A 16,855-nucleotide genomic window follows, 5' to 3' on the forward strand; every position below is an offset into this window, starting at 1 on the left:
GAAAGGCCAGACGAATGCAGCTGACATCGCTTTGCTAAATAGATTTAAATTCGGAACAATCTATTTGATGTAGAGCCAAGGTTGGGAGCACGGAAGGAAAACACGGAACACGGATCAGGTGTAAGGAGTGATATATTAACCAAATGCTTACAAGGATAGGATAAAGGGTAAGCGGTGGTGTCCGATATGGGTAGTTGTACGCGCTGCGTATTACTAGTACTCCAGTTTATTCTAAAGTATTGCTATATTGTCCCCTGATAATAGCACAACGGCAATTGGTTCAAAACGGCAATTGAGGCACATGTTCCCACGCGCAAATTTTATAGCAAGTCCCACTCTCCCCAATGGTTTACTTCTACTTGTGCAGCTGCCATAGCGTAAAGGCAGCATGCGTACCGCAGATTTAACCTACATAAGTCCAGTTTAAAAAGACAGAAGTACATAGAAGCCAGAAGGAACTGTAAGAAAGAAATAGCGATAGCTAAGAGAGAATTTACTGAAACCACCACAAAACGCATCGAAGCACAGAAAGTAGGAACCCGTGACTTCTGGAAAATCTACAACATTGTAGTAAATAAGGGACACTCAACAATTCCCCCACTATCCAATAGTCATAAGGTTGTTTGCTCTGCAACTGAGAAGGCTAACATGCTTGCCAGTCGGTTTGCCTCCAACTCCACACTGGGACCTGCAAACCACCCCCTCCCTGACTTTTCTTTGCGGACAGACGCCACACTAGACGACCTGAAAATCTCACATCGTAATATAGTACTGGAAGCGTCCATGATGCAGGTAGGTTTCGGTCTTACAGCAATATTAAAATTTAATGAGCAAAATATATATTCATGCCTCGCGCTCTCTTTCTTTCTCTCTCTCTCTCTCTCTCTCTCTCTCTCTCTCTCATTTCTTTTTGTCACAAAAAATTGGATAATCAGTTGGAAGTTGGATTCCATTCGCGTAGGGGACAGGGGTCGATTTTCAACTCAGCCAATTCTTTCTTGAATGTTGAAATACATTTCTATTTTTATGCAAATAATGTTTGTTGTATGCTTAGTGTGCACTTCTAAGTTGTAAACTCTGCCAGTAATGACGCCGACGACTCGAAGCGAAAACCCGACAAAACCAGATGTAACCGACGTTATATCAACCCCTTGATAAAAAGGGGATATGTCCATCGTTTTATCGTGATTACCACCCGGAGAGCGTGTATCCGTGCCTAAGACGTAACAACCGTTCAGGAGACGTCTGTAAGGCGCAGACAAACGAAGACACTTTCCCCGGTAAACGACCGGTTCATAGTAGTAATATTAATTTCTCCAATGATTTTCGTTTTTCGGATAGGAAGATACTTTCATCCATTCTTAAAATTGTCTGTACGTGCAAAAAAAAAAAAAATAGCGATTTGTTGATTGATTATACTTGCCATCAACAAACATCGCCATTTTATCGCCATTTTAAGATGGCTCGGTTTTGTACGTTCTCCATTGCAGCATTCAAACTTTTATTATTCACATGAATATTGATTTAAGGAATCGTTTTTTCGATATTAAAGCAACGTTTATGTTTAATTCGTTTCATCTAGGTTATGTTTGCAAGTATAACCGATGTAAGCTTGGCTGAAGATGTTTCGCATATGGGTACTCGTACAAATGTATTACATTTATGCTAATCAATTGCAAGATCTAATAATGCAAACATGCCTTGTTTTCCGTGTTGTTGAAAAACCAGTACAAATAACTTCACATGCCATTACCCGTTGCATTATGTTTAACCTGTACGTCAGCTTCAGTTGGTTGGTTGTTTTTGTTTTACGGCAAATCAACCCTTTTCGGCTTATTTAATGCTGAATCCAGTGATTTTGAAGAAAAAAGTTTTAAATAGAATATTTTTTTTCAAGTCAGTTTCTATTTAACCCATAGTTGGCCCCTAACAGGCACTACCACTCCGGGTCAGAGTGAACCTGGGAGTAATGGTAATAAAAGTGTGGATCCACACTCTCCAAAGCCCGCAAGCTGTGACCTCACCATCGGATATAGTTTTAGGTCATATCCAGGACCTGTCAACGTCGGTGTTTTAAAACTTCATCATATTATCAAATACATATTTATTTTAACCCTTTGTAAAGTACGATAATATAAAACAGAGCGTTGATTTGTGGCTTGTTTTAGTATAGTAATTTATTATTTCATAATTTTTTGTAATGTACAAAATTTCTCTCTCTCTCTCTCTCTCTCTCTCTCTCTCTCTCTCTCTCTCGGTTCAAAATGTTGACATCCAGCAACAAGCAAGAGTAAGATAGCCAGAAACAAGTCAAACTGCAGACCAGCTTAATGCGGGTACTGGTCTCCCGCTTTGTGGTTTTTATAAATCAGAGATTTGCTTCTCATAGAGGGGTTGCCTTCACCACGCCTTACAGGATCCCTCTCCACCCCACACACACATGGAAATAAACACATGCATACATACAGATGTATGCCAACATACATATGCATGTGCACACACAAGCAAACATACACACATAGTAGCACACAAATACGCATATACGTACACATGCATATACATACGTACACATAATGCACATGAAGGAACATTCAAAAAGTTTTAAATACTCAATGATCAGGACAATGATGATGATGGTGATGGACACGAGTAAAGGAGATTGACAAAAAAAAAAAGGCACGGATTTACATTTTGTTTTTATTTTTACAAAAATGTTTCGCTATAAGACTATCACATTTGAAGTAGAAAATGATGATGATGTGGACAATTTCACACATTATTTCACAAATAAAATCGACGACGAATCAAACATAAACACAATCCAACCGTCATGTATTAAAGACGCTTTCACTTTTTTTACATACATACATACATACATACATACATACGTACGTACGTACGTACGTACATACATGCATGCATACATTTTAACCAGCAGGTGAGATTTATATTATGGATGATAAAATTTCTTAAAGCCTAATCACGTTCACATTTTTCTTAAGTCATGAATATCAATACATGATTCTCCCTCATAATTGCAATACATAATTTATTATTGTTTTAATTTTGACGAAACCGCATATTAACTTTTCGGGGCAATTTCTTGGTTTTCACGCTAATATTACACGTCATAAGAAGTGAACGGAGTCAATTAAGTTGGCCACCTCACCAGATTATGTTTCACGCGCTTTTGAATGTTTCATTTTATTTTTGCACAATTTTCGACAAAAAAAATGTTGTTTTTAAATATAATTCAATAAGGATATTCTTCGGAAATTGATTTCTTTTCGAGCAGTGTTTTATATAATAAAATACGATTAAGTGAAGAACACGTAATATTAGCGAAGTTATCGGATAGAGAATGCTGATTAAGTTGGTTAAGTAAATGACACGTGATTTCAACAGGGTTTTCGGATTGTGTAAGATAATAATAAACGATCAAGCAATGTACACGTAATATAAGCGTTCCTTTGTTATTTAGTATAATACGCACAAAAGGTTAAACAAATGGCACGTATCCCCTAATAAGAATAAAAGTATACTACGATCATGTAATTTGCGACCCAACGGACAAAATGTAAAACATTAATTGCTTAAACAGAGTAAAAGATATCACTGTATGCTTCATCGTTATTTTATTAAGAGTATATGTTGCGAACTTAAGAAATTAATTCAGTAATGAAATTTTAGTTAATTACCTACTCTTAAAAAATACTTGCCGTATCATATTTGTATTCTAAACTAATTAATTCCGCGCTAATAATATCCAAACCCCGTCTCATCGCCTCAATGCTATTACGTTTAAATTGCATGGTTCCAGTTTTTCAAGTATATGCGTCATTAAAATTTGAAATTAATATTTAAATTCATACATTATTCAATACGTCATTAAAATTTGAAACAAGTATTAACTTCATACACTATTGAATGGGTTATTAAAATTTGAAACAAATATTGAAATTCCTACATTATTGAATGAGTCATTAAAATTTGATATAGATATTAAATGGAGACATTCTTGAATGCGTCATTAACATTCAAAATAACTATTTAAATAAATATATTATTGTATGCGTCATTGAAATCTGAAATGAATATTTAAATTAATACATTATTAAATACTTCATTAAAATTTCAAATAAATATTTAATTCATACATTATTGAATGCATCATTACGATTTGAAATAAATATTTAAATTCATACAATATTAAATGCGATGACAAAATTTGAAGTAAATATGTAATTTTCAAGTAATCTGTAATTTTCGGAACATAAAATGAATGGGTTTTTTAAATCAATTCTAATAAATGTCTTTTCAAATTGAAAGGAGCATTTTACGTTAAAAAAACATATATTAGTTTTAAACACAGATTCCATGAACAAAGCTTCTTTCCCAGAACTTCCCGCATTTGGAACACTTCCGCTTGCCTGCTTCCCGGTTTAATACCACATGCTAGCCTACAAATTCATTGTAAACAATTTCTTGTACAGCCGTCCCCATAAATAATCAAATTATACCCAACCTACATCATTAAGGATTATCACACTAGCATAATACAACCATTAACCTTTATGCTTGAGTGGTCTTCGGGCCTTGGTAAGTGATGACACTTAAGTAAAGAAAACGATGTTCAGGAGGGTCTCTAAATTCTGTTCAAATAAGATATAAAAAACAAAATGGCGACGAGTGAATCTGTTGTGCATGAGATCAATAAGCTTCATGCATAGTCGACCAGTCTTTCATTAATCTAAGCGCTATTTTATAAATACCGTTTTTGTATCTTGTTAATTCCAGTATTTAGAGTTTTATTGCTCTCATCCACGCCAGACGAGGTACAGTGCAACTCGAACGTAATGAGATACTATTTCAGGCCTTTTCTAGAGGGACACTATGTACAGGAGTTGAGAAGCGAGATGTTTGTTCACATTACACTTTGATGTCTGTATGTCATTACCACCAGGGAAGCAGGAGACCCGGGGAAGGAAATTCCAATGTCTAGCAATTCAAAAAAAGGAACTATACAAGTAGAAGGCTTTCTGGTATCTAGGAATATCTGCTGTAAAACAGTGCGATTTTACCTTTTCTTAAGTATTTTTAACTAAAATATTAATTAAAGATAACAGTTTAAATATTAAAGAAACATTTGTTTTGTTCGTTTTATTCAGATCATAGTTGCTGGCCAAATCCCTGTCAAAATGGCGGCATTTGTACAACAGAAAATAGAACATTCCTATGCACATGCCCAGCTGGTTACACTGGAAAACTATGCGAACGTGAGTGTTATTCAAACAGTAACTCCATTATCAAACATTTATTTATTCTGATCCATAGGAACGTTTACTAATTCGAATATACTTTGGTCTTAGAGTATTATACCGTTATAGTATAAATTTATTGATTAACTATTTTATATTCATTATAACGGAGAAATGGATACAAATTATTTGACCTCGTCATTCATAATTTTCAATAAATATTCACATTCATACATTATTAAATGCGTAATTAAAATTTGAAATAAATATTAATATTCATAAATTATTGACTGTGTCATTAAAATTAAAAATAATTATTTAAATTAATACATTATTTAATGCGTCATTAATATTTGAAATAAAAATTTAAATTCATACATTATTGAATGCGTCATAAAATTGGGAAATAAATATTAAAATTCTTACGTCGTTGAATGCGCATTAAAATTTGAAACAAATATTAAAACTCATACATTATTGAATGCGTCATTAAAAGCAGCAATAAATATTTAAATTCATACATTATTGAATGCGTCATAAAAATTTGAAATAAATGTTTAAATTCATACATTATTAAACACGTCATTAAAATTTGAAATAAATATTTAAATTCATACATTATTGAATGTGTAACTAACTTTCGAAAAAATATTGAAATTAATACATTATTAAATGCGTCATTAAAATTTGAAATAAATATTTAAATTAATACATAATTCGATTCGTCATGACCATTCAAAACATCTATGTAAATTCATAAATAATTAAATGGGTAATTAAAATTTGAAATAAATATTTAATTCATACATAATTTAAGTACGTCATTAAAAATTGAAATAAATATTTAAAGTAATACATTATTGAATACGTCATCAACATTCAAAATAAATATTAAAATTAATATAGTATTGATTACGTCATCCACATTCAAAATAAATATTTAAATAAATACATTATTGAATACGTCATAAATATTCAAAATAAATATTTAACTTAATACATTATTGAATACGTCATCAATATTCAAAAATATTAAATGCGATGATAAAATTTGAAGTAAATATGTAATTTATACATTATAATGTGTCATTCAAATTTTATATAAATAGCTAATTTCATACATTATCGAATGCGTCATCAAAATTTGATATAGATATTTAATTTTTACATTGTTGAATGCGTCATTAAAATTTGAAATGAATATTTTAGTCATACATTGTTGAATCCGTCATTAACATGCAAAATAAATATTTAAATTAATAAATTATTAGATGCGTCATTAAAATTTGAAATAAATATTTAAATTAATACATTATTGAATACGTCATCAACATTCAAAATAAATATTTAATTAATAATTATTGAAATCGTGCAAATAACTCGTGTAGGAATCCTATTGAGTTGTTTATTGTTGGATTCCTGCAACGCATTACCGCAGGCCATTTTGTATAACTATCTACTACAATCAAGTAGTAATTTTCTCCTACTGGACCAGCGAAGTCCATGTGGATTCTCGACCAAGGTTTATGTACTATAGGCGGGGATTTTGCCGCTAACTGGCATCCTTTACATCTATTTATTGTTGTAGCTATGTCGATGTCTATGTTACGCCAGTATACGTAGCTTCTCATTAGAGGCTTCATCCGATTTATTCCCGGATGCCGTGCGTGGAAGTCTCTCAAAATCCTCTTCTGCAACGTTTTAGGTATTACTACTCTCTCACTGTATAATAACACATCGTTACATATGGAAAAAAATTCCTGAACCTTTTTGTCATTCATAATTTTTTCTTTTATATCATTTATGTATTCATCTTTATCGGCTTCTCTTTTAATGTCCGACATTGTTACCGGTAGTTCTTTAATGATGTTTGCTACCATATTTTTCACTTCAACATTTGTTCGAATTGCTGCAGTCACTGATTCTTCCAAATTATGTTTCTGTGGTATCAGTCTTGAAAGTCCATCCGCATGGCAAACCTCCTTTTTTTGATCCGTAGATTGTGACTAATGGTTTATGGTCAGTTTCAAGTATAAAACGTCTACCATATAAATATCGGTGGAACTTAGGCACTGTAAAGATTATACTCAACGCTTCTTTTTCAATCTGTGAATACGCCTTCTCTGCTGGAAGCAGCGTTCTCGAAGCGTGAGCTATCGGCTTTCTAGATCCATTAGGCATGATATGTTGAATGCATGCTCCTATACCGTATGGACTAGCGTTACTAACGACGACTATATTTAATTTTGTGTCATAGTGAGTTAGAAATAATTCAGATGTTAGTGCGCTCTTTATTTTGTGAAAAGCAGTTTGACATTCTTGCGTCCAGTTCCAAGGTGTGTCCTTTTTTAGCAGCTCATTTAAGGGAGCTCGCAAATTATGCATCCCTTCAATAATAGATTGGTAATAATTTCCGAGTCCTAAGAAACTCTGCAAGGTTGTTACGTTATTAGGTGCTGGCATGTTTTTTATTGCCGCAGATCTTTCTGGGTCTGGACGTCGCCCATGTTTATTCATTATATGTCCAAGATACTTAATTTCGCTCATACAAAAGTCGCATTTATTTTGCTTTACTTTAAACCCGAATTCTTGTATTCGAGTGAATACTTGTTTTAAATGCTCCTTATGTTCTTCTAGGGATTTGCTCCTGATAACAATGTCGTCCAGGTATGCACATGCGCACTCAATACCACTTAGCATGGTGTCCATCGCTTGCTGAAAGATGGCAGGCGCTACTTTGGAGAAGATATTACAACCATTCAACTTTGTGAATATTTCCTCTGGGCTTGGTAGAGGGTAATGGTAATCTTGTAATATGGAGTTTAAACCTGTCGAAAAGTCTGCGCACACTCTGATTTCATCATTCTTTTTCTTTACATATACGGTGGGGGCTGCCCAGTTGCTGTGTTCTATTTTTGATAGTATGCCTGTCTGCTCCAATCTGTCTAATTCTTTATTAATCTTTTCCAACCCAGCGAACGGAACGTTTCGCTTTTTTCTAAAAATTGGGCTGGTGTTTTCTTTAAGTTCAAACGAGACCTTAAATTTATTGCAACGACCTAATTTAGTCATGAATACGTCAGGGAATAATTTTTTTAAGTCCTCTTTTATATTTCCTGTTTTTGGAGTAGTATATTCTATATTTTTACAGAATGTATCGATTGGCTGATCCCACAGTCCAAATTTCTCAATCAAATTTTTTTTACATGGGGGTCACCACTTATCAAGGCCTGAAGGCCACTCAGGGATAAGGGTTATTGGTAATCAATGAGATAGTATTGTAGTAATCATTAGTATTGGGGGTTTTGATAGAGTGTCTTACTTAAGGGGGTGGTTTGTCAGGAGTTTGTTTATGTTGGACTGGAAAACAGGCAAGCGGCAGAGAGTTCCACTGGCGTGCAGTTCTAAGAAAGAAACTTTGCTCATGAAATCTACGTTTGGATTTAGGCACAAATAAAGAGTGGGAAAATTATTAACAGTAGTTTCAGCCAGACGGGTGTTTCTCGTGAAAGATTGGCGAGAGGGGGACAATGGATTGGAGCTCAGACGAGCACCTACCATGGAAATAACGATAAAACAAAGACAGACTCGCAACGTCTCTTCTGTGGGAAAGAGGTTACAGGGACGAGAAAAGGGCATCCCCCACTAAGACAAGAAGTCTATTTTGTACTCTGTCAAGGCAGGATAGGCTGTTTTTAGCAGCTGCTGCCCAGATGTAGCAACAGTACGCATTCCCTTGGACGTACTTGGCTTTTATAAAGATAGAGAATTGCATCAGTAGTGAGATATCTTCTGGAGCGATAGAAGGATTCCACCATTTTCGCAGCGTCTCTGGTAACAGATTTGATGTACGTGTTCCATTTCAGATCAGGAGTAAAGGTCAAACCCAGAAGCTTGTCAAAACATGGAGCCTCCCCAAGACGAGCGCCATCCATTTCAGTTGATGCCAGATGGGGATCAGAGCGTTGATGATGTAAGGATAGGAGTTTGGTTTTAGATGCATTAAAAGTGACCAGTCACTTCTTCCCTCAATTCTACCACGCACTCAAGATCAGAGGAGAGAGAATTAGAGAGAGAACTTGGTCATTTACGACCTTTGATGTGTTTCCATAGATGGTCGTGTCATCAGCATAAATGTCAACGAATGATTTAAGTATGTGTTTTGGGAGATCATTGATATAGATCAGGAAGAGAGTTGGGCCCAAGATGGACCCCTGGTGGACTCCAGCATTAATACTCTGGGCCTCTGATTTTTGTCCATCAACCACTACTCTTATGAACCTATCAGAGAGAAATGATTTAATGATTGAGAAAACATTTCCAGTAATACCGTAGCTGGAAATCTTGTGAAGCAGGCCCTTATGTCATACATTATCGAAGGCCTTCGATATGTCAAGAGCAATTGACCTGGAAAGGAAACTTTGTCAAGAGATTCACTAACCCTATGTGATATAATAATTAGCACATCTGCTGTAGACCTTGCAGAGCGGAAACTATATTGCATGTCAGTAAGAAAGTTGTTTCTGTTGAGGTGGTTGACTACTTCTTTATTTAATATGGATTCCAATAACTTACTCATGACACACAGGAGACTTATTGATCTGTACTGAGAGGGAGATGACTTTTCACCTGAATTCTTAAATATAAGGCATACTGATGAGGTTTTCCAGGGTGTTGGAAAGCACTTCTCCTTAAGGCAACGCTTAAAAAGTTTTGTAAGTATGGGGGCAAGTTCTGGTTGGTGCTTTTTCAGCACTATAACTGGAATGCCATCAGGGCCAGTTGCTTTGCTGGAATCAAGGTTCTTGATTAGCTTGATGACATCATGCACAGATATTTGTATGTTGCATAGCGTGTTGTCTGTTATAGGGTAGAATTAGCTGCAAAGTTCTTGGCAAATAATCTGGCCTTGTCTGATACTGACGAGATGACCTCAAGTCCATTGATCATAGTTGGAATAGACCACACGCTTCTGTTCAAGATCGTGTTTGCTATTTGCCAAAACTGGTGGGAACCAAGCCGCTGCTCAGCTATTTTGGATTTAACAGACTGAGCATATAGCTCTCTTGCATGTTTTATTACTCTTTTACAGTGGTTGCTGGCAGTCCTGAAAGCAGCTTTAGTCTCAGTACATCTATTACGTTGGTAGCTATGGAAAAAGTGATTTCTGTGCGCGATGGCGGCAGCACATTCAGGGGAGAACCATGGCTGGCTGTTGGGTTTTTATTGGAATTTTTTGGATGGTATGAATCGGTCTATGCCTACTATTAACCATTCGGTCAGGTCTGATACTATAGAGGACACATCCTTTTTAAACATGGAATGCAGAGGTAGGTCAGATATGAATGTACGGAAGCTATCCCAGTCAGCCATAGAGTATTGATATACAGTACGGTGGAGAGGTGCATCTGAAGATTTATTACATTTCATTTTTATCTTAACTGCTACAACAGAGTGGTCAGAGGATTCCAGAAGAGATAGAACGGAACATGAACACAGCTCAGAGGAAGTTATGAGGAAAAGGTCTAGAAGGTCTATTCCAAACAGATTTTCGCTATTTTTCAATACGAACATTTTTAATTTCTTCGTAATCCCTTTTAATTTGATCGAAAGGATAACTTCTTCAAATTTTATCAGTTACCGTCCGAGCTGATTTACTTGTTTTCATCATGGTTGGTTTACCCAACTTTTTCCATGTATTCAAGTTTATTATAGAAATATCGGATCCTGAATCCAGTTGTAATTTTATTGGCGTTTTAAATATTTCCACTTTTATGTATTTTCGCCGATTTTTGTCTAATTTTTCATTTGATTTTGTTTGTTGTACTATCTTTCTGGTCAAATCTTTATATCTGCAACAATCGCTTTTGTGTCCGACTTTCTTGCAAATGTAGCATTTTTTCTTCTGATGAGGGCAATCTGATTCCCAATGTCTTTCTGCGCATCTCTTACAGTTATATCTAGGAAGAGACTTGTTATATTATTTACTATAATTATAAATATTATATTTGGAATATCTCGTTTCAATTTGATGCTTTTATTTGTATAGTTCTTGGTTGGTGTGTATAGTTTTCTAACCTTTCTTACATATGCCACTCCGGATTCTTCTTTCTTTTTTTAATCCTTTTTTAGTGTAATGGCCCTTCACAATCCTTTGCTAATTTCTGAAGTGTTAAATCTTGCTCAGATTCCAGCTTAGACAACACTCGTCTGCGTATTTCTGCATTTTTCGTGGAGACTAACCCTTGTGCGAAGATTAGGCATTTGAAATCTTCTACTGTTAGTTCTGCTAGTTTAAAATTATCACAGTTTTTATTGACAACTGACGCGTATGTCAAATAATCTTGGTTGTCCATCTTCCTTAGATTCATACACAACCATCTCTTATGAAAAAGAGATATATTCGGATTAAATAATTCTTTTAGTAATTTTACAGCTTCCATGAAATTTAATTCCGTAGTTTTTTTTTAGGTAATATGTAATCTACGAATTTACTGTGTTCTGCTACAACCAACTTTCTGAGTAAGAGGCCCACTTTCTGGCTATTTGGTCAACTTTTGCAGTCCAGTTGAAAGGCATCCTCGTATCTTGTATAGTATGCTTCAAAATTCTTCTCTTCCTCCGGCACGTAATTAAATGTACCAATACTATTAAAAATAGTTGTATGGGAAAAATCAGCACTGTCGACATTTTCTCGATTATTCTTTAGTAGTTCCAGTGTTTTAGGAAACCGTTCATTTTTCCTTTCTTCATGTTCCAGTTGCCATTTCAATAATTTCTCATCTCTTCGTTCATCTTGCTCGGCTTCTGCCTGTTGTTGTGTATGCAAAAATTGCATTAACATTCTAGATAAACCTTTCATTTTTTTAGTGTATTCTAAATATATAAAATGGCTTGTGTTACAACAAAAATTGTTCAGAGTTCCTGTTTTCAATAAATAATAATATCGCTGCTCGAATAATATTTTCTCGCTTCGCTAGCGAGTCAAGCTCATCCAACCACAAAATAAAAAAAAAACTGAGGCTTTTACTGAAACCACCAATACGATTGACTTTTCCATTTTAGGCACTTCCTAATAAGTAACAGCAGAACTTTTCAACTCTTTCCACAAAAAAAAAAATTCAACTCGAGTCACAATTGAAAAAAATAAAATGTATGGACTACATTTAATTCTTTTTGTTGTTGTTTTTTTCCTCTTACGTGATGTTTTACTGTCTTATATCCGTTATCCAGGGACAACTTCAGTTTAAAAAATTCTTTCCTTGATTTTAGTTTAACTGTGATATTTTTTTAATACCGCAGAGAAAAAAAATTGTTTTACTAAAAAGTCTTTAGCTGATGTTTTGCTAACGGAGAACAGCAATTAGGAAATCCACTTTTTTTTCGTATGTTACTTTCTTGTACGTTTGCTCTTCGTAATTTAGTAATACGAATCTGTTTGTCGTTTTACAGTTTGTTGTTTTTTTTTCAAAATGGATTCCAAGAGAAACGGCGTAAATTGCCGCTTTTGCCACGTTCGAGTTTTTTTTTTTTTTTGAGACTGCAATTAGAGGTTTTGGTTTGTCTTTTTTCTTTTCGACTAGTATTTTAGTAAATAAAATACTACTAATCGAGGTTACTTTTTTTTAACCTGAATGCAGGTTTTGTTCTTGGAACTTGGGAAACAACTGTTTCTTTCTTTTAGTGTTGTACTTCCGCGAGGAAAATATTTTACCGCTTTCCAATGTTTGCTGAATTACTAATTTTTTCCGCTTGAGTCGACTTCTCTTTAGCGTGAAATTCGTTTTATGACTATTTCGTTCATCAAAACTTGTATTCCTTAGAAAGGTCAACCGTTGCGTTGAACTCTTTTTTTTTCAGTGAAGTCTTTCCATTTCTTCGTCAAACTGCTATATCTGACGTTCATCCTCGTCGCCAACTGTTATGTTTGACGTTCATCTTCATCGCCAACTGTTATGTTTGAAGGTTGAACCAAATAACGTAAAGGCAATACAAATGAAAACTCAACAAACAAAGGTAGATCAATAAGAAGTGTATTAGGAAAAGTATATTTACAGTATATTTACATAATGGTTGTCAAGTAAGAGAGTCTTGGCTGGAGAACATATCTGCTCTCGGCTCGGCCTTCGGTGGCTTCTGGTTAACACACACTCAGACTAACCGAGTCTTGCTATTTATGTGTAATATTATCCACATATGTAAATGAGTGGGTGCCACCACAACAGAAATAAAGATTTAAATTCATATATTATTAAATTCGTCATTTTTATTTGAAATAAATATTTTAATTAATATATTATTGAATGCGTCATTAACATTTTGAAAGAAATATTTAAATTAATACATTATTTAATGCGTCATAAAACTTTTTAATAAATACTTAAATAAATACATTATTGAATGCGTCAATAAATTTTTTAATCAATATTTAAATTCATACATTACTGAATGCATCATTAAATTTGAAAATAAATATTGAAATTAATACATTATTGAATGCTGCATTAGCATTCAAAATAAACATTGAATGCGTAATGAAGATTTTAAATAAATATTTAATTCATATATTTTATTAACGTGATTAACATTCAAAATATATATTTAAATTAATAAATTATTGAATGCGCAGTAAAATTTAAAACATTAAGTTGAATCCATACATTATTAAATACTTCAATAATATTTGAAATAAATATTAAAATTCATACATAATTGAATGCGTCATTAGCATTTAAAATGCATATTAAAATTAATACAATATGGAATGCGTCATTAAAATTTTTAAGAAATATTTACAGTCATACATTATTGAATGCGTCATTAATATTAAAACATAATTAAATTTATACATTATTGAATACGTCATTAACATTAAAAATATTTTTTTAAATTAATACACTATTGAATGCGCAGTAAAATTTAAAACAAATATTACAATTCATACATTATTGAATACTTCAATTAAATTAGAAATAAATATCTAAATCTATACGTTAATAAGTGCGTCCTTAAAATGTGAATAAATATTTAAATTCATATATTATTGAATGCGTCATTAAAATTTGAAAAAATATTTAAATTTATACATTATCGAATGCGTCAGTAAAATTTAAAAAATCTGACATTTATTTATTCTGACCCATCGGAACGTTTACTCATACAAACATACTTTGTTCTAAGTGTCTTATACTATTATAGTATTAATTTATTTATTCACCATTTTATATTCATTATAACAGGATGAATGACATACAAACTATTTGAGAACGTCATTCATAATTGTCATTAAATATTTAAATTCATACATTATTAATTGCGTCGTTAAAATTTAGAACAAATATTAAAATTCATACATTATTGAAATCGTCATTAAAATTTGAAATAAAGATTAAAATTCATATATTATTGCATGCGTCATTAAAATTTGAAATTAATATTTAAATTCATACATTATTGAATACGTCATTAAAATTTGAAACAAATATTGAAATTCCAACATTATTGAATGCGTCATTAAAATTCGATATAGATATTAAATGGATACATTGTTGAATTTGTCATTAACATTCAAAATAACTATTTAAATAAATATATTATTGAATGCGTCATTGAAATCTGAAATAAATATTTGAATTAATACATTATTAAATACTTCATTAAAATTTGAAATAAATATTTAAATTAATGAATTATTAAATGCGTCATTAAAATGTGAAATATATATTTAATTTATACATTATTGAATGCGTCATTACAATTTAAAAAAATTTAAAATCATACATTATTGAATGCGTTAATAAAATTTGAAATAAATATTTAATTCATACATTATTAAATGCGTCATTACAATTTGAAATAAATATTTAAATTCATACAATATTGAATGCGGTAATAAAATTTGAAGTAGATATGTAATTTATACATTATGTAATGTGTCATTAAAATTTTACATAAATAGCTAATTTCATACATTATTGAATGCGTCATTAAAATTTAAATAAATTTTTAATTCAGGCATTATTGAATGCGTCATTAAAATTTGATATAGATATTTAATTTATACATTGTTGAATGCGTCATTAAAATTTGAAATGAATATTTTAGTCATACATTGTTGAATCTGTCATTAACATGCAAAATAAATATTTAAATTAATACATTATTGAATGCGTAATTAAAATCTTAAATAAATATTTACATAAACTCATTGAATGCGCCATTAATATCCGAAATACATATTGTATACATACAGTGTTTAATGCGTCATTAACATTCAAAATAATTATTTAAACTTGTACATTATTGAATGCGTTATTATTATTTGAAATAAATATTTAAATCCATACATTTTTAATACGTCAATAGAATTTGCAATAAATATTTAATTTATACATTATTGAAAGCGTCATTAAAATGTAAAATAAATATTTAATTCATACATTATTGAATTGATCATTAAAATTTAAAAACACTATTAAAATTTATACATTATTATATACGTAATTAAAATTAAAAAAAAAATTATTTATAAATATTTTATTAATACATTATTGAATGCTTCAATAAATTTTGAACAACATTTTAATTCATACATTAACAAATGAGTCATTAACATTCGAAATAATGCGACATTTTAATTTGTAATAAATATTTAAATTACTACATTATTGAATGCGTCATTTAAATTCGAAATAAATATTTAAATTCATACATTAGTTAATGCGTCATAAATATTTGAAATAAAAAATTAATTCATACATTATTGAATCCCTGATTAAAATTTGAAATAAATATTTTATTCATACATTGTTGAATTCGTCATTTACATATAAAATAAATATTTTAATTAATACATTATTTAATGCGTCATTGCATTTGAAATAAATACTTAAATTAATACATTTTTGAATGCGTAATTAAAGTCTGAAATACATATATAACTTCATACATTATTGACTTCGTCATTATTATTAAAAATAAATATTTAAATTTATAGATCATTCAATATGTCAATACAATTTTAAATAAACAGTTACATTAACACATTATTGAATGCGTCATTAAAATTTGAGATAAACATTTAATGCACACGCAATCGAATGCGTCATTAAATTTGAAATAAATATTTTATTCATACATTATCGAATGCGTCAATAAAATTTGAAGTATATATTTAAATTAATACATTTTTGAATGCGTCATTAACATCCAAAAAATATTTAAATTCACGCATTATAAAATGCGTCATTGAAATCTTAAATAAATATTTTATTAATACATTATTGAATGGGTCATAAAAATTTGAAATTAATATTAAAAATTCATACACTGTTGAATGCGTCAATAAAAATGTGAAATTAATGTATTAATTAATAAATTATTGAATGCTTTAATAAAATTTGAACAACTATTTATTTCATACATTATTGAATGCGTCATTAACATTCGAAATAAATATTTAAATTAATACATTATTGAATGCGTCATTCAAATTTGGAATGAATATTTAATTCAGATTTATTGAATGCGGATATAAAGTGTGTAATAAATATTTAATTAAGACATTATTCAATACGTCATTAAATTTGAAATTCATA

At 31.5% G+C, this 16,855-nt stretch overlaps 1 protein-coding gene across 1 annotated transcript in view; it reads left to right on the forward strand.

Moving 5' to 3' along the window:
* Positions 1-16,855, forward strand: part of LOC145245616 (uncharacterized) — a 125,553-nt gene that overhangs the window by 36,314 nt on the left and 72,384 nt on the right. The window contains exon 8 of the mRNA XM_080107184.1: positions 5,169-5,276. Within this exon, the coding sequence (XP_079963310.1) occupies positions 5,169-5,276 (108 nt within the window). The remainder of the gene's footprint in view (positions 1-5,168; positions 5,277-16,855) is intronic.

This window comes from Euprymna scolopes, chromosome 23 (genome assembly GCF_053919585.1).
Source record: "Euprymna scolopes isolate OS-2025 chromosome 23, ASM5391958v1, whole genome shotgun sequence".
Taxonomy (NCBI): Eukaryota; Metazoa; Mollusca; class Cephalopoda; order Sepiida; family Sepiolidae; genus Euprymna; species Euprymna scolopes.